At 42.1% G+C, this 21370-nt stretch overlaps 1 protein-coding gene across 1 annotated transcript in view; it reads left to right on the top strand.

The window, feature by feature from the left end:
• The window catches only part of LOC121280052 (dynein heavy chain 5, axonemal-like), a 336766-nt gene that overhangs the window by 141621 nt on the left and 173775 nt on the right, over positions 1–21370 (top strand). Inside the window, exons 28-34 of the mRNA XM_041191681.1 lie at positions 4653–4715; positions 5654–5892; positions 8596–8836; positions 9770–9969; positions 11866–12019; positions 18746–18909; positions 20194–20350. Coding sequence (XP_041047615.1) covers positions 4653–4715; positions 5654–5892; positions 8596–8836; positions 9770–9969; positions 11866–12019; positions 18746–18909; positions 20194–20350 — 1218 coding nt within the window. The remainder of the gene's footprint in view (positions 1–4652; positions 4716–5653; positions 5893–8595; positions 8837–9769; positions 9970–11865; positions 12020–18745; positions 18910–20193; positions 20351–21370) is intronic.

The raw sequence follows: 21370 nt of genomic DNA on the forward strand, positions 1-21370 counted from the left end.
CCGCACATTCTTCCTTTTCAGATAACACTCTAATTCCCAACTGAAGCATTTTAAAGGGAATGGCACAAGGTGAGTTGCTCATTCAGAGGCTGCATCAACAAGAAGAGTTCTATGCAATGAAGCTGGAGGATGGAGTTTACCATGGAAGGGTGGTGGAGTCCAGGGTGTGGCCAATGCTAAGTAGGGCTTCCCATTGGTCAAAAGTGCTGAGGACAGGAGGGAGTGCCTCAAAGACTATGCTGAACATATCTTTGCCTGCCTTTTGTTTGCATTTCACCTCAGGCAAACATGATAGGCCAAATGGCCCCCTTCAGTGCTGTAACAATTCTGTGGGTGTAATTTTACACTAGCAGGATTTTACAGTCCCACCAAAGTGAATGGAGTTTAGAATGGCTCTCTGCATTTTACGGTCCCGTTCCTGTTGTGATGGGGCAGTAAAATTCCGGCCTGTGTGGAATCCTGTGAAGCTCTCGGGAGCAGGAAGCAAGAAGTGAGGTGGGCCAAGGCACTTCATTGTGCGGGAGGCCAAAAGTCAGCTTCCCGATGATGGGATGAAACTTTGGTATTAATTAAATAAATCAGTGAATGAGAAAGCCTTCAGATTCATGACTGCTTAAATGTGGCATGCAGCAGGCGAGGTAGTCTTCCTGGTGGGTTTGGAGTGAGTAGGAGCTGCTTTTCTTCAATGGGAGCTTTATTCAACTACTGGAGGTGAGGCATTGATCATTGAAATCAGACGGTGGTAGTCAAAAGGGAATGGGGCATGGCTGATCGAGGGAAGGAGGAAGGTGGCAGCCAAAGAGGAACAGGGCATGGTTGACTGAGGGCGGGAGGGAGGGAAGTGGCAGTCAAAGGGGAACGGGTCGTGGCTGACCGAGGGCAGGAGGGAGGGAGGTGGCAGTCAAAGGTAAATGGGGCATGGAGGACCGAGGGATGGAGGGAGGTGGCAGCCCTATGAAGCCTCATGGGGGAGAGAGAGAGGAAGCTAGACTGTGCAGGGAAAGCCAATGTTGAAAGATGGTAGGTCAAGCATGATTGTGGGGAGATCAAGTGTTACACAGGGAAGGTCATTGGTGAAGTCTTGAGTGTCGAGGGTAACAGAAGGAAGATCAAGAATGATAGAGGAAGTGTCGAGGATGATGGATGGCAGGTTGAGGGTAATGGGGAGGCAGTTCCACTGTGTTGGGGGGAAACTCGAGGGTCAATGATAACTGGTCAAGGGTGATGAAGGATGGGTCGAAGGTCACCAAAGGCAAGGCAAGGGAGATGAATTGAGGGTCAAGAGTGATGGAAGGAAGGTCAATAGTAATTGATGGCTTTCAGTTCCAGGGTCACTGTTCGGGTGTTCGTGGACATGGCTGCGTCAACAAGAAGAGTTCTATGCAATGAAGCTGGAGGATGGAGTTTACCATGGAAGGGTGGTGGAAGCCAGGGTGTAGCCAATGCTAAGTAGGGCTTCCCATTGGTCAAAAGTGCTGAGGGCAGGAGGGAGTGCCTCAAAGACTATGCTGAACATATCTTTGCCTGCCTTTTGTTTGCATTTCACCTCAGGCAAACAAGATGGGTCAAGTGCGGCTAGTACTTCAGCTAGCTCTGGTGCAGCTGCAGAGTGACAGGCACAGCAATGGCCAGAACACGAACAAGGGGCACCAGAAGAGGGTCAGGCAGTTTGAGATGCAGGCAATCAGGGGCTAGTGCAACATTGAGCATTCATGGTGCATAAACAAACATACCGTAGGTGATATAACTATCTGCAAATGTCAGAGGGGTAATCTCAGAGGTGCCTGAAGCTGTCATGGGACTTGTCACTCACCTCTGTCAGTTCCTTTAGGAAGACCATACATCCTAGAGGATTGGGAGGGAATCACTGTGGCATTGAATTTCTACACCTGCGGGTCTTTCCAGGTCTCTTTGGGGACATGAGTGGCATCTCATAGTCAGCCACTCACAGATGCATCAGGGAAGTTACCAATGCCCTCTTCACAAGCACCAATGAATTTGTGTACTTCACCACAGACCAGGTAGCCAGAGCTGTGGGATTCACTGCCATTGCTGGATTTTCACAAGTACAAGGGCTAATTGATTGCACACATGTGGCACTGAGAGCTCCCTGGGAACAGTCAGCAGCATTCATAAACAAAAAGGATTTCACTCTTCCAATGTGCAGCTGGTCTGTGACCACCGCAAACAAATCCTTCAGGTTTGTGCTCACTTCCCAGGAAGCTCTCATGACTCTTTCATCCTCATACACTCTCAGGTGCCATAACTATTTGCTCCCCCTCAGCAACTGCAAGATTCACTCCTGGGTGACACAGGCTTTGCACAGGAGATCTGTGCCAGTCTGAGGCTCAATCACCTCCAAGATTGCCCCTCAGTGCCAGTTTTGGTCCCCTTACTTGAGGAAGGATGTAGTTGCACTAGAGACAGTTCAGAGTAGGTTAACTAGATTGATTCCAGAGATGCAGGGCTTGTTTTATGAGGAGAGATTGAGCAGTTTAGGCCTATACTCGCTAGAGTTTAGAATGATGAGAGGAGATCTAATTGAGGTATATAAGATGCTAAAGGGGATAGACAAAGTAGATGTGGAGCAGACATTTCCCCTTCTGGGACATTCTAGAATGAGAGGCCATAGTTTTAGGCTAAGGGGTGGGAGATTTAAATCAGAGATGAGGAGGAATTACTTTTCTCAAAGGGTCGTGAGTCTGTGGAATTCACTACCTCAGAGTGCAATGGATACCTGGACACTGAATAAATTTAAGGAGGAAATAGATTTTTAATTAGTAATGGGTTGAAAGGTTATGGGGAGAGGGCGGGAAATAAGAGTTGAGGCCGAAATTAGATCAGCCATGACCGTATTGAATGGCAGTTCAGGCTCGAGGGGCTGAATTGCCTACTGCTGTTCCTAGTTCTTATGTTCTTATGAGACCTGGCCCATGACACCTGTGCGGAACCCACAAAGTCTAGCAGAGGAAAGGTATAATGCTGTCCATGCCTCAACAAGGGCAATAATTGAGCAGACAATTGGGCTGCTGAAGATGAGTTTCCGCTCGGTACTTGAACTGTTCGGATGGAGTCCTGCAGTATGTGCCAGAAACAGTCTCCAGCATCATTGTGGCCTGCCGTATCCTACACAACCTCGCACAGCAGAGAGGTGAGGAATTTGCTGACGGGGAGATGGAGGAGCCAGATGCCTCCTCCTCAGAAGAAGAAGGGGAAGAAGCTAATGTTCATGAGGTCTATGATATCTCAATCCATCTTAGAGGCCTCCCTGCAGTTATGAGCTCTTTTCCTCTCCAGGCAGACAGAAGGATCGAGTGTCATCCCATTGGGTGCATAATCGCTTGCATGCCTATGACAGCTCTTATGTCCTCCCTAATAGGTGTTCCATACATGCACTGTCCTGCACCTGGTACAACTTTCACGGAGGCTCCCACTTATTCAATCCACATATTCCATCTGATGCTGAGATTTGCAACCCAAACTCCTGTCTGGCATCCCTCTCCACTCACACATTTACATTGCTTGAAGCGATTATGAATGTCACTTTGTAATGACTACACAACACCACTTAACCTTGCGGAATGCAGGAGATCGTTCATCCTTTTCCTGCACCGGACCCAGTTTCGCTTGTGGACTCAAAGCTGCTAGCCTCCTCTGTAACCTCAGCTCAGGCTGACTTGGTCAGGTGGGAGGGCCTCCTGCTGCCAACCCTGGAAAACAGGACCTCCCACTGTTCCTGGACAATTTGGAGGAGAACATGCAGGGAGATATCAGTAAACCATGGGGCCACTCATTGTCTACTCTGAGACATGATTGATGATGGTAGCAGCAGTAAGTTTTCTGCAGGGCTGAAAAAGTGTTAATGCCTCTAAAAAGACAGCCAGACTGATGCTTCTGGCTTGTAGAAAATGAATGCCCCTCCGGCACCTTCAGCCTGGAGTCGACTTCCTGCCATCTCCACCGCTAGATTTATCTCACTCCTCAACTATGAATAGGTAGTTGGCTGGCCGTCATATGATCGCACGTGGCCAGCTGTCCCACCTACGAGTGGAAGTGTCACGCACCTCCAGTCCTGCTGCTGATAGCTTTATGCTAATGCAAGATTTCGCCCAGCATATGAACATCTCATGCAGAAAATCCAACAGAGGAGAAAATCCCAGAAAAAAGTGGAGATGTGGTATATTCCGATACAAAAACCAAAAAATGCTCGAAAAACTCAGCAGGTCTGACAGCATCTGTGGAGAGAAAGCCAGACTTAACGTTTTGAATTCATATGACTCTTCTTCAGAGCTCTGAAGAAGAGTCACATGGACTCAAAACGTTAACTCTGTCTTTCTCTCCACAGATGCTATCAGACCTGCTGAGCTTTTCCAGCATTTTTTGGTTTTTGGTTCAGATTTTCAGCATCCACAGTATTTTGCCTTTATCTTGGTGGTATATTCAGATCCCTGGCATTTTACATTGGGTAATTTCCCTTTGGAATTAAAATGAAAGTTCACTGGAATTGTTGATGAAATTTGGGGCTTTCTGTTTCCACAGTAGGTCTGCTTGTTTTTCAAATTTTAATGTCTGCCAGGATTGTTTCTGTTTTGTTCATTTTCTGTTTGATTGCTATTGTAAAACTGAATCCCTTCTTGTATTCATTTCAAAAGGAAGGCCCCATGCAGCCTGGACTGTCTCCACAAGAAGCAAATGACCAATTGGTTATTTATCAGGTACAGAAACCACAGAACTTGCTTGTGCTTAACTAACTGCTTGGGGGAAACACATTTTATCTTTTTGTTGAAAAGTTGTATAAGTAAGCTTGTTATTTGTAACATAAACAAAATTTTTAGAAGGTGTAGTTTAAATCAACAGTTTCATTTGTGGGACTAAAAAGCATATAACCCACTCTAATAATGAATCCTATCACACTTTTTAATGGGTAATGAGTCACTTAATTGGTACAATATTGAAATGTTTGCTTATACATGTTTTGAATGCCCAATATTTGTTTAAAGTGATGACTGTCAATTTGGAAAAACTCATGAGTGTCCTCTTCTGTGTATCTACTTCTATCATTGCTCCTGACCTATGTGAAAGAGAAGCAGAGTCAATTAAGTAGATTATGAAGTGGATTCTAACCATGTCAGTTTATTCTGATAATTGGATGTTTATTAAAGGGCTTAAATGAAATGAATTGAAATGATATGCTGTTTATAAAAAGGTTGGAGTGCCACTGTTACTCTTGCATATATATTGTAAAACCGTACAGAACACATCCTACTAGAGATCATTCTGATTAATCCTTTAATGTCAAAAAAGGGAAAAGAATTATATATTTTTTAAATGGAATCAGCCGAAGTTAACTGAAATATAAACTTAAAATATGAAATAAGTTTTCATCTTAAAAGTTATCTATTTTCCCTGGAAAAGACTTTTGATCACATTTCTAAATGTAGGGACTAACAACTTTACATTGTAAGGCCTGTAAATATTGATGTGTGCTCTGTTGTGTTTGGTAAAATGTTGCAGATTTCTGTTCTGAGGGAAATAGAAATTATTTGCAAGGCTAGATTTCTGAACACAATCTAATTGTGGGAGGTTTATTGTGGTGATCTAAGCATAACAAATTGAATGTTTCATTGGAAGGTATACTGTCAAATCATTGCAGAATCGTTTTGACAACCTCTATCGCAAATTCATCACCTACACTGGTGGTGAGGAACTCTTTGGACTGTCAGTTACACAGTGCCCCCAGTTGCTGGAGATAAGGAAAGAGCTGAACCTTTTACAGAAACTTTTTAGCCTTTACAATAATGTCATCAACACAGTGAATGGCAACTTCGACATTCTCTGGTCTGAGGTGAACATAGAGAAGATAAACAATGAGCTTCTGGATTTTCAAAACAGGTTTGTTGGTTATATGTATTCTACTGAGCTTTCAACTGATTTTACACCAATCTGTGATTTTGTTTTTTAGTGATAAAGTACATGTAAAATAATTTGGACAGTTATTTTCAATTGTCCCAATTACTTAAGAAAACTTTGTATGAGGAATTTACTTACTCAGCTTGTTTGCTGGGCTTGAAGCTTATGCAAATACATTTGGGGCTAGGCAAAACTGAGCTATGAAACTGCAAAACCAAAGGAACAGCCTGAGAAATGTCCTCCACTGCTTCATCATTTTGGCAATTTTTATTGCACTACTTCTTCAGTCTGAAAAAGAGTTGTGTGGACTCAAAAAGTTAACTGTTTCTCCACAGATGCTGTCAGATCTGCTGAGTTTTTCCAGCATTTTCTGTATTCATTAGCTTTGACAACATGGGCAAAATTCTCCCCCTGTTGGGGGGGAAGTGCGGGGGCAGGCATGGATGGCCGGTCCTCCGATCGGCGCCCCTGAATGGGGGGTGGGTGCCGCCATTTTTAGTGGGCGGGCCAATTAAGGCCCGCCCAGCGTGATGTCTGCAGGGAAGCCCTATGCACTTCCTGTGCGGGGTGGGGGGGGCCACGAAGGAGCGCTCTGATCTCCCCGAGACTAAGTGCTGCCTCAGTGAGATCGGCTCCCAAAGTAAAAAAGTTACTGCAGTGAAAATTTCATTCACCATCCATGTCCCATGACAATGTCACATGAGTTGGGACATGGACATAACGTTAATTAAAAGTGTTTCTTAATTTTTTGATTCATTGGTGAAACCTCACCCCACCTGTGGATGAGGTTTTATGCTTTTGCAGGTGGCCACCAGCGCTCCCGACTTGCTTGCCAGCCTTAAGATTGGATGGGCAGATCCACTAACGAGCTTGTTTGTTTTTGAATGGCCTAAATAGACCGTTGACAGGTTGGCGGGCACACAGCTGACTCGGCTCTGCCCCCGCCTACCTGAAAATGCAAATGATGCGGGCTGACGTCGGGAGTTCCACCCGATCTCATTCCGTGCCATTTTACGTGTCAGCGAGTGGGCTCCGCCCCTGCTTGCCGACGGGAAATTTCTTGCCCGTGTCTTTTTTCGGCAATACTTAGATGAAAATATTTTCTTTGTTTTGAGCAGACTATAGACTATATTGTAATATTAAGGGCAGCTGCCCCTCTCTCTATTACTTGCTGGGGCCCGGCACTGAAATTCATTGTTTGCTGATATTGATGAAACTTATAATGACTTTTCAGACAATTGTGTCGAGTATTTTATCTAATAAACCAGCTTTTTTTTAGTTATTTGTTCTTGAGATGTGGATACGATTAAGGCAGCATTTGCTGCTGATCCTGGTTACTTTGAGGGCAATAATGGTGTGAATTCTCATGGGGATGGGGATCTCTTTTGGAGAAGAGGTCATGACTTGACTAACGTGGCTAGTTTTCTTTCTTGATGGGTGGAAATCCTTTTTTCTTCTGTGGTAGTGTGTTTAATAAAGACATTGACTTAGAAAGTGTGTCAAAATCCTGGTGCAGCATGCTCCCAATCAGTTCAGGAGCAGAACCATGCAAATTAGTCAACCGGCCTCAATTGTTTATTATTAATGAGCTGTGGCATCAGTCACCAGGCATCAGAAGTAGCTTGACAGTCTTGCAAAGATTTGTATGGTTCAGACAGAAGAATTGAGAGGTGGCAAACGGTGATTGGTGGGTTTAATGTAGAGTCTAAACGAGTAGAAATGCTCTTCTTGCCTCCACACTGAAACAAATAAAACTTACCTTTTGGGTGGCAGTCTCCAGCAGTCCATTTAAGACACCTTTGGCTTAAAAAAAATTCATACAGGGATGTGAGAATCACTGGTAAGGCCAGCATTTATTGTCCATCTTTAGTAATCCTTGAGAAAGTGGTAGTGAGCTGCTTTCTTGAACTGCTGCAGTCCATGTGATGTAGGTACACCCACAGTACTGTTGGGGAGGGAGTTTAAGGATTTTGACCGAGTGTTGCTGAAGGGATGATGATATATTAACAAGTAGGATGACAAGTGACTTGGAGGTGGTGGTGTTCCCATTGTGCACACTGCCCTTGTCCTTCTAGATGTAAGAGGTTGTGAGTTTGAGAGGTGCTGTCTAAAAATCCTTGTCTTTTGAGGTCATTTGCAATCAAATTGTGTGAAAGGGGGTTGGAGATAGGTGTCAGACCCCTGATTTACAGGTGAAAAAGATTTTGTGCCAGTTTTAGGTACCTGCCCTGGGCAATGATGGAAGAGCCCTAACCAATATGGTGGACAACACAACACCTGCCTGTTGGACCCCTGGGAGCCCATTTTATGTTTGTATGTTTCAATTTTTTGGCCATTGAGCTGAACTTTCAACTTGGTTGGGATGGACGAGGGGCAGCAGTAGTTTGGCCACTGGTATTCAACCTATGTGCTTTTCCATTTGATTGATTTGGAAAGGAAAATTGGGCAGGGTATGTAACAACCAGCCCATCCTCTAATTCAAAAATATTATCTACAATTTAAAATACAGTGACAGTCTGTTTTCAGAAAAATGATAACTGAAAAGAAATCCATTGTTTTTCTTTCATACCATCAATTTAATAATGAATAATTTGAAAGCCTAGTTTCTAACTGCACCCTGTCAGAAGCACAGTTTGTGTTTGAGCAGGTTGCAGCGTAATCAGTATCCGAATAACTGCATTGCAGATGCCGTAAATTGCCTCGAGGTTTAAAGGAGTGGCCAGCCTACCTTGATTTAAAGCAGACTGTTGATGACTTCAGCGAAAGCTGTCCCCTGTTAGAGATGATGTCCAACAAGGCCATGATGCCCCGTCATTGGCAGCGCATTGCTCAAGTCACAGATCATGATTTTGATGTTGACAGTGAAACATTTAAATTGTCCAATATTATGGATGCCCCACTGTTAAAATACAAAGAGGAGATTGAGGTGAGTCTTGATTTGTAGAGATATAAGTTTTTATGGTATTAACTATTGTTATGATCCAGTTAGGGGCTGTTAACATTTAAAAAGAAATTCAAATTCAATAGATTTCACTTTTTTAAAAACAAACTTTATTGTACAGTGGTCAGTCTATTACACATTCACATCCTGTGAATGGATAAAAAATAGTCAATTTAAAAAAATACATTCAAAAGCTTTTTAAACATCCCTATTAGTTTCCATGCATCCAAAAGAACCAACTTAATTTTTAGAGTCTCCTTGAAGGCCTGCAAGTGAGTGCAATTCATGGAAACTCCCAAAGGGGATTTCATCCTGGGGAAGTGGCTGGTTTTGTGAGTGGGGCTGGCTTCCAACACAATCTTTTTCAAAATGGTGCAAAAGATCAAGGAGCTTGGCTTGTGCTTAATGTAATTTGCACTGGTTATGTTGACTTCAAGTGAACTCTGCTGCAAAAGCCAACACCACTGTGAGCAGAGACTGTACCCCTACGTGCCCTCGCTCACATTCCTCTGATGTTTCAGTAGGCAGACTGACAAAATTTTTGTGATATGAGATGAGATGTGAGCTCCTGCATTTTACAGAAACCTGATGAAAGTACAGAGCTACAGATATAATTGAAACACTTACTTCAACTAACCTTAAACCCCACAATGTCACACAGCCTGTACCTAATACATTGAGCTTTCTTTTCCAATTTCTGATTCCCATCAATTCTTTATTTTTTTAAGTTGGTTATTATTTATCATGATTATTTACTTCCTTTGAACAACACATCATCTGATCTAAAAAACTTTTTATGTCAAGCAAAAAAATTGAGCCCTTGGCGCATTCACTTATAACCAACCAGCTTCATTACTAATCTGAGATGCGTGAGAAAGATTTGAAAACAAATTTCTGATTACCATATTTGGGCATTAGGATATTTGCATCAGTGCTGTAAAAGAAAAAGATATTGAACAGAAGCTGAAGCAAGTCTTAGTGGAATGGGATAATCGATACTTCATGTTTGCCAATTTCAAAACACGTGGTGAGCTCCTTCTCCGTGGTGACAATACTTCTGAGATCATCACTTTTGCTGAAGATAGCTTAATGGTTCTTGGTTCTCTGCTGAACAATAGGTAAGATCTCAGTATGTACATCATTTGTCAGTTGTCAAAGGAAACCAACTCATGCAGCCCTTACCAAAGAAAATGGATAGAAGAGAGGATTTTATATTTGGCATGTTATTCACTGATCCTAGACTGTTTAACCTTCCAGTTGATCTAAACTGGTGTCCCATTTAATTTCAATCAAATTTCAGAACATTTTAATTATTGTTATTTACAATACCTACCATATTTATATTATCTATTCAGGGAGTCATACATGTTGGAAGTGGATGTATATATCCTAATTGCAATTTAAGGACAATCCCATTAAGTGTAATGGAAGATGTCAACAGGATATTCTCCCCTTAGACAATAGGTGGTGGATTTGTGGATATCAGATAGCTAGTTGACACAAAAACTAGTTGGATGATTTGATCTGAAAGCTGTTTTAAATATTTAATTTCACCACAATAATTCAAAAACAAATGAAGGAACCTAGGCTATGGGTAAGGGTTCAGAGTACAGGAAACTGTCAAAGTTTGAAAAGAGTATAAGTGCAAATGCGATAAATCCAGATTTAGTGTTCAGGTGATTCAAAGCTTCTATCTTAAAAACCCATAGATTATCCAAGGTAAGGAAGACCGAGAAAGTTGAATGGCTCCACAATTTTGAGATAGGCTGATTTGGAATAGAGGGATGGCACAATAAGTCTCAATTTCAACCTGAGATTGGAAAGATTTTAATTAAATTTTAGGATGAAATGGAATGGATCAACAGCAAGTAACCTGTAAATAGAGACTGTAAAAAAATTGCACAGGATCTTAAAGTGTCAAGATACTGCCTGAAAAGTTCTAACATTGTTAGAGTAACTTATTAGCATAAGAAACATGAGAAATATGATCAGAAATAGACCATTTGGCCTTTTGAGCCTGCCCCACCATTTAATATGATCATGGTTCACATTCTACCTCAATCCCTCCATCCCGCATTATCTCCTTATCCCTCAATTCCCTAAATATCCAAATATCTATCAATCTCAATCTTGAATATATTCAATGACAGAATCACAGCCTTCTGAGATAGAGAATTCCAAAGATCCACAATCCTTTGACTGAAGAAATTTCTCCTCATCTCAGTCTTAAATGGGGACCTCATATTCTGAGGCTGTGACCTAGTTCTAAATTCTCCAGCCAGTGAGTATGAAGCTCAGATCTGTATGAACTGACCTTTGACAAGTTATTCTATTAAAAAGTGAGCATCATCAGTATCCTGTTCAAAAGATCACTGCAAAACAATATCATCTCTATAATCTGAATTTAGATTCTGTGCCTTAACAATTTTGAATGATCAGATAATTTGATTAAAGCAATATTGAATTAAGGGGAGTAGACTGTAATTCATTGTCAGAAATGCAATGTGAAGTTTCGTTATGGTAGGGTGTTATGTGAGCATAAAGATTGTTATATCATGAGCATCATTACTCTTTAGTTTTTAAGTGGTGCTTGTTTAATGAGTTCTTTCACACTGATGAATTCAGCAGTTCTAAAATCTAGATCAAGTTTCCTGAGTGCCATCAGCATTTGTCTCATATTAGTTCTCTGTATATTTATTTCAGCAAATAGATACAAAACTTACATTGCTCGAAGTGATATGTAAATCTCAAGCTTATCGACAACTTCATTCACATTAGAGTGCATTGAAATTACATTAGCAATTCCAATGTAAAATTCAACTCAACATCCAAAAACAGTAAAAAAAAGTACAAAACAGTAGTTTTTGATATCCACAAATCCACCACTTATTGTCTAAGGGGAGAATATCCTGGTGACATCTTCCATTATACTTAACAGGATTGCAATTAGGATATGTAAACAACAAATAGTACTCCACATTGTCAAAGTTGACATGTCTATTTTACTCTCTCAGGTACAATGTTCCATTTAAAGTACATATTCAAAAATGGGTACACAACCTGTCCTCCACCACAGATATCATTGAGAGCTGGCTGACTGTACAAAACCTATGGATATACCTGGAAGCAGTGTTTGTGGGTGGAGACATTGCCAAGCAGCTTCCAAAGGTCAGTTATAATTTCTTTAAAATAAAATTTCGACATGGAAATGCATGATCAGACAAAGCATCAAAGTCTTGGATTGATGGGCAAATACATGACGTTTGATTCTTCTGACATCAAATGGCCTCTCAGAAGCAACTGAGGAAGTGGGCTCATGGTGGTGGTCAGTGCTAGCATGTTAATGCTTAGTTCCACCTAGTGTGGGCATGCACAAATTCATGTCCCTGCTTCTCTCACTGCCAACACAGAGTTGCTTCAAGCAAGAAAATGGCAACCAGATGGTGCAGAATTTCAAGGGACAATGAATTGGAGGGAAGATCTGATATCTCCTCGATATCAATTACAGTGACATTAACAGCAAAATGTGAAAAGATGCATGCTTGCTTTCTTAACTAAAAGATGTTGATTGATGTAAGTGATCTAAAACAGTGATACCTCACTCATGCTGGCTTCTTTAAAGAAGAGCTTCATTCTCTGGAGAAACTAACATGTAATTATGCTTAATCTATATAACAGTATAAGACTATCACCCTGATAAGGATCTAATTCATACTGAAAAGAGTGAATAATAACAGTCTGTTTATAATTTCGATATTAATTGCAAATGGTAAATCTAAACCAGGACCAGAAAATAGTTTTAACCACATATTAGACATTAGAAAAGCCATACTCAGATTTTCGCTGAAACTGGGCAGTAATTTCAATATACCAACATATCAAATTGATGGACAGGGAAACACCCACTGGCACCTCAAGTCTATACCACCTCATGAATAGACACTTCTTTCTTCTCTATCAACTCAACCATGTAATCTCCTGGGAGAGGCATGGCACCAGAGGAAAAAAAACCCAAAGTCAATGAGGGAAAAGGATTCTGGAAAATTCCTCTCTGATCTCCTCAGGCTTTTGAAACCAGTCCAGGAGACCAATTGTTATTCATAAAACAAAGTGAATGAGAAATTGGGGTCATTTGTGGCAGATTTTGGGCACGATGAGTGCCTTTAGAGCTCCAAAGTAGTGTCTGCAAAGTCATGAATAGAATAAACTGCGATGGGTGCCATATTGGTGACAATATAAGCCTGCACACAGTGAATAGCTGCCTGAAATAATCAGAGCAAGCAGATCATGACATCAATCAGCGTGTAACACTAATACGATGCTTGTAGTTCCACGTTGGAACTCAGTGCTACAGCTAATGATCTCTCTTAACCTCGTACAGCTGAACATGCATTCAGAAGCAACCCCCACCCCACCGTTAATGCTATTAAATGAGATCATCAACTACTCACAGGTTAGTTGGTGATTGATTGCTGTTGCTTCAATTCTGCAAGTGTTTGGTGTTTTTGATGGTTGCTTGAAATTGCAGAAGTCAACAGGGACATGTGCTGAGGGAGCTTTTGCTGACTTCAAGGATTTTGCACAAACCAGTTGTTCCCAGATATGGGTGCAGCCATGGGCATTTACTTGGTATACTGCATGACTTTGAGAAGGGGCAGAAGCAACACAGGGCAGGACAAGCTGCTGGAAGAGGGAGGAGGAGGAGGATGGGGTGAAGAACTCTCAGCATGAGCCATATCCACCCAGGATGTGCAATTTTCCTACCTGAATGTAAGAAACAATTGTGAAGATGTTTGCACTTCAGTAAGGATGTCTTCACTGAAATCTGCCATGTGCTGTAGCCACAACTGAAACTTTAGAGCAGGGCAAAGACTGCATTGGTAATGGCTGTGAAGGTGACCATGACAATAAACATTTATGATTTTAGCTCTTTCCAGGCTGGAGCTGGAGCTATTTGCACTATCTTGCAGTTTGCCATCTACTGGTGCATAAGTCACTGAGTCTCTCTACTCAATGAACTACAAATATATTTCATTCTTTCTTGCAGAAAGAAGCAAATGGAGTAAGCATGTGGTTCCACTGGGATTGCAGGAATTTACGTGGTGCAGGGTGCCATAGACTGCATACACATTGCTACGTGTCTATTCTGCCCTTTCAGACCAAAAGGGATTCCACTTCCTCAATGTCAGATAATGTGAAACCGTAGGCAGCAAATCATGCTTGCTAATTCCTGATGTTCTGCAGGAAGTCATGATGCCATCATATTGTGACACTCCGCTATGCCAGCTATATTTGAGTCACCACAGAAAACCAATAGGTGGCTGCTGGGGTGTGTTGGGTAATTCGCTGATGACTCCGTTACACAACCCCGCACACAATGAAAGCCATGTTGTCACAAAAAAATGTGGTAGTGCAGACCAATGGTGTGCTGAAACATTGCTTCTGCTGCCTGGAAGAGCCTTGTAGTGCTCAATAGAATGGGTATCAAGTTCTGTGGTGGTCTTTTTTAAATTATTCTACAGGATTTAGGTGTCACTGAAAAGACCATTTATTACCCATCCCTAATTGCCCTTGAACTGAGTGACTTGCAAGGCTATCTGAGGGAGTAGTTAAGCGTCAACCACATTGTTGTGGATCTGGAGTCACATGTTGGCCTAACCAGGCAAAGGTGGAAGATTTCCTTCCCTAAAGGACATTAGTGAACCAGATATTTTTTTTAACAACAATCAATGTTAGTTTCGTGGTCACTATCACTGAAACCAGCTTTCAACTCTAGGTTTAGTAATGGAACCTCCCATCTCCCCCATCTCTACTGCATGCTTCACAACCTCGACATTTTGAGGCACAGACCATAGGCAAAACCTTTAGCACCAGTTATACAGTGAGCTGCTAAAGTGCAGGAACATAGTGGGGCGAGAGTGGAAGCAAGTGCATTAGGAGAAATGAAGAATGGAGAAGGCAACCTAGATGGCCTCTTTCTGACCTGTCAACTACTCATCTGACCCCAATTCCCCATTTACCAACTGCCCAGATCTTACCTTCCCTCTGTCACTGGCCATTTGCTGGGTCACAATGCAAAAATAAAAGTCACTACAAAATAAACATTCCAAGCCATGACACATTTAGCTATAATGTGTAGAAAAGTCCACTTATCACCCTTGTGCAATTCTTTAGTGCCTGGCTTCCATGTCTCTTTGCCTGCCCCAGTGCTCCCATGCAGTGCTAACCCAATAGCTGCAGTATGGCTGTTGACTTTCAGTGGGAGAGATTGCAGTTAGCCTTGGAGGAGGACCTTGAGCAGCTCGGAACCTGGAAGGTCTGGCTGCACACTACAGCATGGGCGACAGCAGTATGGGCTGGCTGGCTGTCAGGCAACAGTAAGGGCACTGGCAGTTTTGGGAGCATGAAAGCTGTGTTCCTGAGAAAAGACAGAAGATTTTTGGTCCATGGAGCTATTGTCACTCCCCAGGGGCTGCTCCTCAGCAATTCTAGTAATTTATTGAAGGACAGATTGCTAAAACTAATGGTGTAGTTGGTAGGAGATGGCCATTATTGACCTTGATCATTCACGTGAGATCATTGAATTTCTTGTGGCACTCTGCAAGCCCCTTTGCACACTATAATCAACAGTCATGATGGCAGAAGTATGAGCTTGCATGGCAGATGTAGGGTGGCTGCTGCTTGTGCTGCAAAGGAAACTTTGGTGCCAGACCTCAGACTCTGCATCATTGGTGGGTCTAAAACTGTGCGAACAAAATTAGCCACCAAGCCCATCTGAAAAACTCTGAGCCAAATTGGTTCTGGATTCCTCCAAGTTCCTTAATACTAGCTTCAGGCTTCTGGCAGGCTTCCCAATGTGCTAAGCATTTAGCTGTGCATGGCTATCAGCGTTCTTCTGCAGGCTGTTCCATCAAAGTGCTCATCTGAGTCTTCTGCAGCAGAACCCGTAAGCAACCTTAGCCTCTGGTGAGCTGGCACCTGTGCTATCCTTGCCCATGCCCTCCCTAGCTGCTGTCCACTTATGCCCAGTGTGTCACCTCATGCAAATTGCACCTTCTCGGGTACTCTCTAAATTATGCCCCGTGTTAATATTTGAGCTGGCAGCTGAGTGTGTAATCAAAGGATGGTGTATTTTTAGCATTGCTGTCTTGTAGCTGTTCCTCCACTGTCTGGCCTAATTGCTCGTATTTGAAAGGAGAAAAGTTGTTGTTTGGTGAGTGCTGGTTGCGGGCCTTGTGAGGGATGAGGGGGAGGAAGCTGCATGCTTACACCATCTGCAAAATCAAAACCAAAAGCGAATGCGGGATGAATGGGAGGTGGAATGTGAGAAGGAGGACATCATCTTTGGTTTCAGACCCACTGCTTGTCACAACCTCAGCAATGGGAATCACAGTAATGGCCGTCACTGTCTTCTCCATGAAATTAAGAGCATATAGGGGGATGTGCCTGGCTCCACCAGTTCTTTTGCATCCTGTTGTGTGTAAGCTTGTCCTGTAAGAAACAAGGAAGGGTGCCAGTGCATGTTGTGCAATCTGTTTTGGTGATATGGTTAATATGCTTGAATAGTTGACAGTGTGTGTATGCTGTGAGATGAGGGTGTGAGGCTTTTGGGAAGGCGGTGGCGTCATGGTATTGTCACCAGACTGGTAATTCAGAGACCCAGGGTAACACTCTGGGGACCTGGGTTCCATCAGATGGTGGAATTTAGATTCAATAAAAAATATGGAATTAAAAGCCATGAAACCATTGTCAATTGATGTAAAAACCCACCTGGTTCACTAATGTCCTTTAGGGAAGGAAATCTGCTGTCCTTACTTGGTCTGGCCGACATGTGACTCCAGACCCACAGCAATATGGTTGAATCTTAAGTGCCCTCTGAAATGGCCTGGTAAACTACTCTATTCTCAAGGGCGATTAGGGGTGGACAATAAACTCTGGCCAAGCTATCGACGCCCCCATCCCGTGAACGAGTTTTTAAAAAGTGTGTGGTTGCAGTAAAGCATATGAATATCAAGAATAAAGACTGATTGGTAGAGATTGTTGGCAGGTGAATGATAGGGGTATGGCGATTGAGCAGCATATAAGGCTAATGGTGTGATTGGTAGGAGATGGTTGTCACTGACCTTGATCATTCACATGAGATCATTGAATTGCTTGTGGCACTATATCCAGGTTCTTGAGGCTTGATTCCTGGCATTGACCATCATGGCTCTCTGAGCGTATGTCTGAGCTTCCTAGCCCCCTTCAGGTAGATGATGCCTCTCCTCTCTACCAACTCCCCCACCAAGACCTCCACTGCAGTGCCCATGTACTTTGGAACCTATGCTCTCCCATGTTGCGCCATTCTTCAATATTTCCCAGGTTAGAATCACTTCTTGCAAGACTGCCAGCACCTGCTTCAGCGAAAATGCATCTCCCTTTGAAGAGATATTAACGTTGGCTGAACGCTGAAGTTATTGAAATGAACAGGTAACCCAAAGCTGGTGTGCTGTCTGCATCACAGTCAACAGGCCTGGGTTAATTGAGTGTAACAGTTCCTTCTGTGTTCCCTTTCAGGGACTATCACATTTAACTCCCTGGGCAGAATTTTAAGGTCAGCGTGCGGGAGTGCGCCCGACCCGATCGGACATGAAATCGCGTGTGATGACATCGGGCGAGCGTCCCGACGTCATCCCGTGCTTGCGCGATCTTTTGGTCAGCAGGCATGTATGAATGTTGAAAGTGCGCCCGCTGACAATTAAGAAAACAATTAAAGTTGTTAAGGTTCCAATCGTCCCTGATTTTTCGTGGTCCATCCAACCTTACAGTTTGCAGATGGGCGAATCTGCCAGGTGGACTTTGCATTTTTGATGAAACCTCATTCAAGGGCGGGAAGAGATTTCCGTTATTAAATTAAAAAATTTAAAAGTATGAGCAGAATTTTCATCATGCATATGTCAGGTGACTGATTCTGAAGCATGGACATTTTTTTCTGGACTTTAAAATCTTTATTTCATTGTTTGTAAGTTTTTAACTCCCCAAGGCAGCTCTCTGCTTTCAGGGAGCTTTCATTCAGTGCTCACGTCAGTGCCCGCCCTGCTCCTGCCCCCACCCTGGCAGCGCTGAGCATTTCAGCACCCGTTTCATGCTGGCTGGCCATTAATTGGCCAGCCAGTATGAAATCGCAATTGAGGGCTGATTGCAGGGGGCTGTCGGTTCCCTGTCTGCTCCTGGGCCTGCTGATCTTGCCTGCACACTGACCTAAAAATCCTGCCCCTTGTATATTTAGGAGGCTTGTTCCATTTAGTTATACAGCAATGAAATTTTAGAACATTAAATCCTTACATCATAAACATGAGTAACCATGTCCCTGGGTTTATATAAGCTACTTAACCATGTGATATTTCCTATATTATTTGGGATTTGTAGTAAATTTTCTGCTCATTCACCCAAAAGGCAGTGCTGGAACCAATAACTCATAACAAAAAGAAAAATAAGAAGTAAAAATATATAAGGCAGGAGTTTGAAAGAATTGCAAAACTGACAGTGATGGAGGAGGCAGTGGCATACTAGTATTGTCACTGGACTAGTATTCCAGAGACCCAGTGTAATGGTCTGGGGACCTGGGTTCAAATCACACCATGGCAGATGGTTAAATTTGAATTCAATAAAAAAAATGGAATTAAAAGACCTAGTCTGGCCTACATGTGACTCCAGACCCTCAGCAATGTGATTGTCTCTTAACTGCCCTCTGACCAAGGGCAGTTAGGGATGGGCAATAAATACGGGCCTAACCAGGGGATGCCCACATCCCATGAATGAATGAAAGGAACAAGATCATATGTTATGTTTTTCGATCTTAAAATGTCAACCTGTATAAAATTGCAAGATAATCCTACTATTGTGTCACAACAGGAAGCAAAGAGGTTTTCCAACATAGACAAGTCCTGGATGAAGATAATGAGCCGTGCCCATGAGATCCCTAATGTGGTTCAGTGCTGCACAGGAGATGAAGCTATGGTCCAGCTATTACCGCACCTTTTGGAACAACTTGAAATGTGTCAGAAATCATTAACTGGGTAAATGCTATTACTGTGAAAAGTTGTCTTAATTTTGAGCTTACATATTTATTATTGTGGTGAAAAACTATTGGGACATTTAAACTGGGATTTTCAGCCTATTAAAGTAAGTAGCTAGGCTACCAAGAGCAGAGGTGTAACACCCTATTCCTGTTGTTCAAGCAAGTGAGAGTTTTTTCTGTCCTCTGCCCTTTTCTTTCTCCCTCCTATTACTGGTCTTTGGATAGCTCTTTCAAAGAACTAGAACAGACAAGATAGATCAAAGGGCATAGTTCTCTGCTGTCTGATTTTGTATTTCCAGATCCTTGCCCATATGATCTCATCCTCGGCCTCTACCAAACAGTGCTGGTTTTTAATGGGATTTAAAAAGGTATTTCTGGAGACTCGTCCTCTACTCTCTGTGGCCATATGCTTAAGTAAAGTGTTCACTGCCTTTTACCTGCCATCACACAATGTAGTGGAGATGAATGTATCAATGTATAATCTCCAATTTATATGCAAGTTACTCTACTAAACAGTAAGTCAGCTAAAAGCAATTGAGATATACATACCAATGCCAAATTGGTTTTGCAACAATTTCTCAACTTTCAGGTGCTGTGATTTTGCCCTGTCAATATATTAAGCAATTGGAAAAACTGTGGGTGTAGTTGTGACAAATAATTTTGTTTTTTGCTTATCAGACCTTCCACAATGAGTGGGAAGGATACATGAAGGCCAGTGAGTGAATCAAAATGTCTTTTTGAATGGACTGCCTTGTTTAGTCAATTGCTGTGCCATGGATGTTGGAATTGCCATTCATGGTATTTTTGGAAAGTGAATGAGCATTGATGGTCTACCATCTTAGATAGTGATCTTCTAGCCCACAAAGTTAACAGTGGGGAATGTCCCAACCCTTAAAGTGGCAAGAATGATTTTTGCATTAACTCTGCACATGACTGTGCTGTAAGGAGCTATCGTGGACTTGTGAATATTAGACTTCTGCAGTCTTTTGTTGTTGAATCTCTATAAATGGTGTAGATTGCAGTAAGGGAGCAAGATTACAGAGCAGAACCATTTCTATAACATAAGTTGGGTATCAAGAGATTGCAGTTGTTCAGGGCACAGGACCACATGGAACTTCATATGAAGGTATGCTCTTTTCTCATTTGGCTTTCAGTTCATCGTTGTTACTGTAATGCAACTTATTTACTTGTTATTTCCTATGGAGGGATCGTTGAACGTGCTGAAAGCAAGACTTAATTTTAACATATTTACATTTTCTCTCCTGCTGCTATTAAATATCAGTTATCTGGAAAAAAAGCGCCTGATGTTTCCAAGGTTTTTCTTTGTATCAGACCCAACTCTGCTAGAAATTCTGGGCCAAGCCTCCGATTCCCATACTATACAAGCTTATTTGCTTAATGTATTTGACAACATTAAATCAGTCCTGTTCCATGAGAAGGTGAGTTTAAATTGCTTACATAACTAATCTAAGCAAATAATATGGATTCCTGTCAGAAAGCTCTTAGAATAATATTAGCTCCAACTACTGATTAGCTGCAACTACTAAAATAGCACAATTATGGAGCATGCAGAGATGGGGAAATTGGATCAATGTTGATATCCATGATATAGAGCTAACGCTGGCACGGCATAATAGGCAAATGGCTTCCTTCTGTAATTGTTTTGATGCTGACATATTAACTTTAACAACAAATAATAACATTTAAACTTTTTAATTTAGTTCACCTTCCTGCTTCTAATCCTCTATTTGTCCTATTGGTTAATTTCTTTCTATTTCTTTGTAGTTATTCCACCAAATTGGACTCTCTTTTATTTTATCCCCAATAAATTTAGGTTTATACCATTAAGTATACTTTAAGACCAGAAATTTCAATCAAAGCTCATTGTACTTATTATCATATAATGTCATGTTTTCACTGGGGTTGTTCTCCTTAGAGCAGACAAGGCTATGGAGAGATTTGATAGAAGTTTAAAATCGTGAAAGGCTTAGATTGAGTAAATAAAGAGGAACTGTTTCTGATGGTGGGCCAATACGAGATGGCACAGATTAAAGGTGATTGGCAACAAGAGGCAGAGGTGACATGATGAAAATCGTTTTTACACAATGAGTGGCTAAGATTTGGGATGCACTGCCTGACCTGCAAAAGTGAATTGAATAAATACTTGAAGGACAAAAAATTCCAGATGTAAGGGGAAGGAGTGGGAGAATGGGCCTAACCGGATTGCACTTCGAACGATTTGGTGCACTCAATTGGCAGAATGGCCTCCTTTTGTGCCGTAATAATCTATGAGTCCACTTAAAAACTCTGAAGGGCTGATTGTCTTGAGTATTATCGCTGGTGACCTCTACAGCCTGGCAACACCCAGTTAAGCAAACTGTGAACAGTACAAAAGACATTGGAGTCTAAAGTCCTTGGCACTTATGGTGCAATCAATCCAACCATAACTGCAGGCTTTG

This window comes from Carcharodon carcharias, chromosome 7 (assembly GCF_017639515.1).
Source record: "Carcharodon carcharias isolate sCarCar2 chromosome 7, sCarCar2.pri, whole genome shotgun sequence".
NCBI classification, from domain to species: Eukaryota; Metazoa; Chordata; class Chondrichthyes; order Lamniformes; family Lamnidae; genus Carcharodon; species Carcharodon carcharias.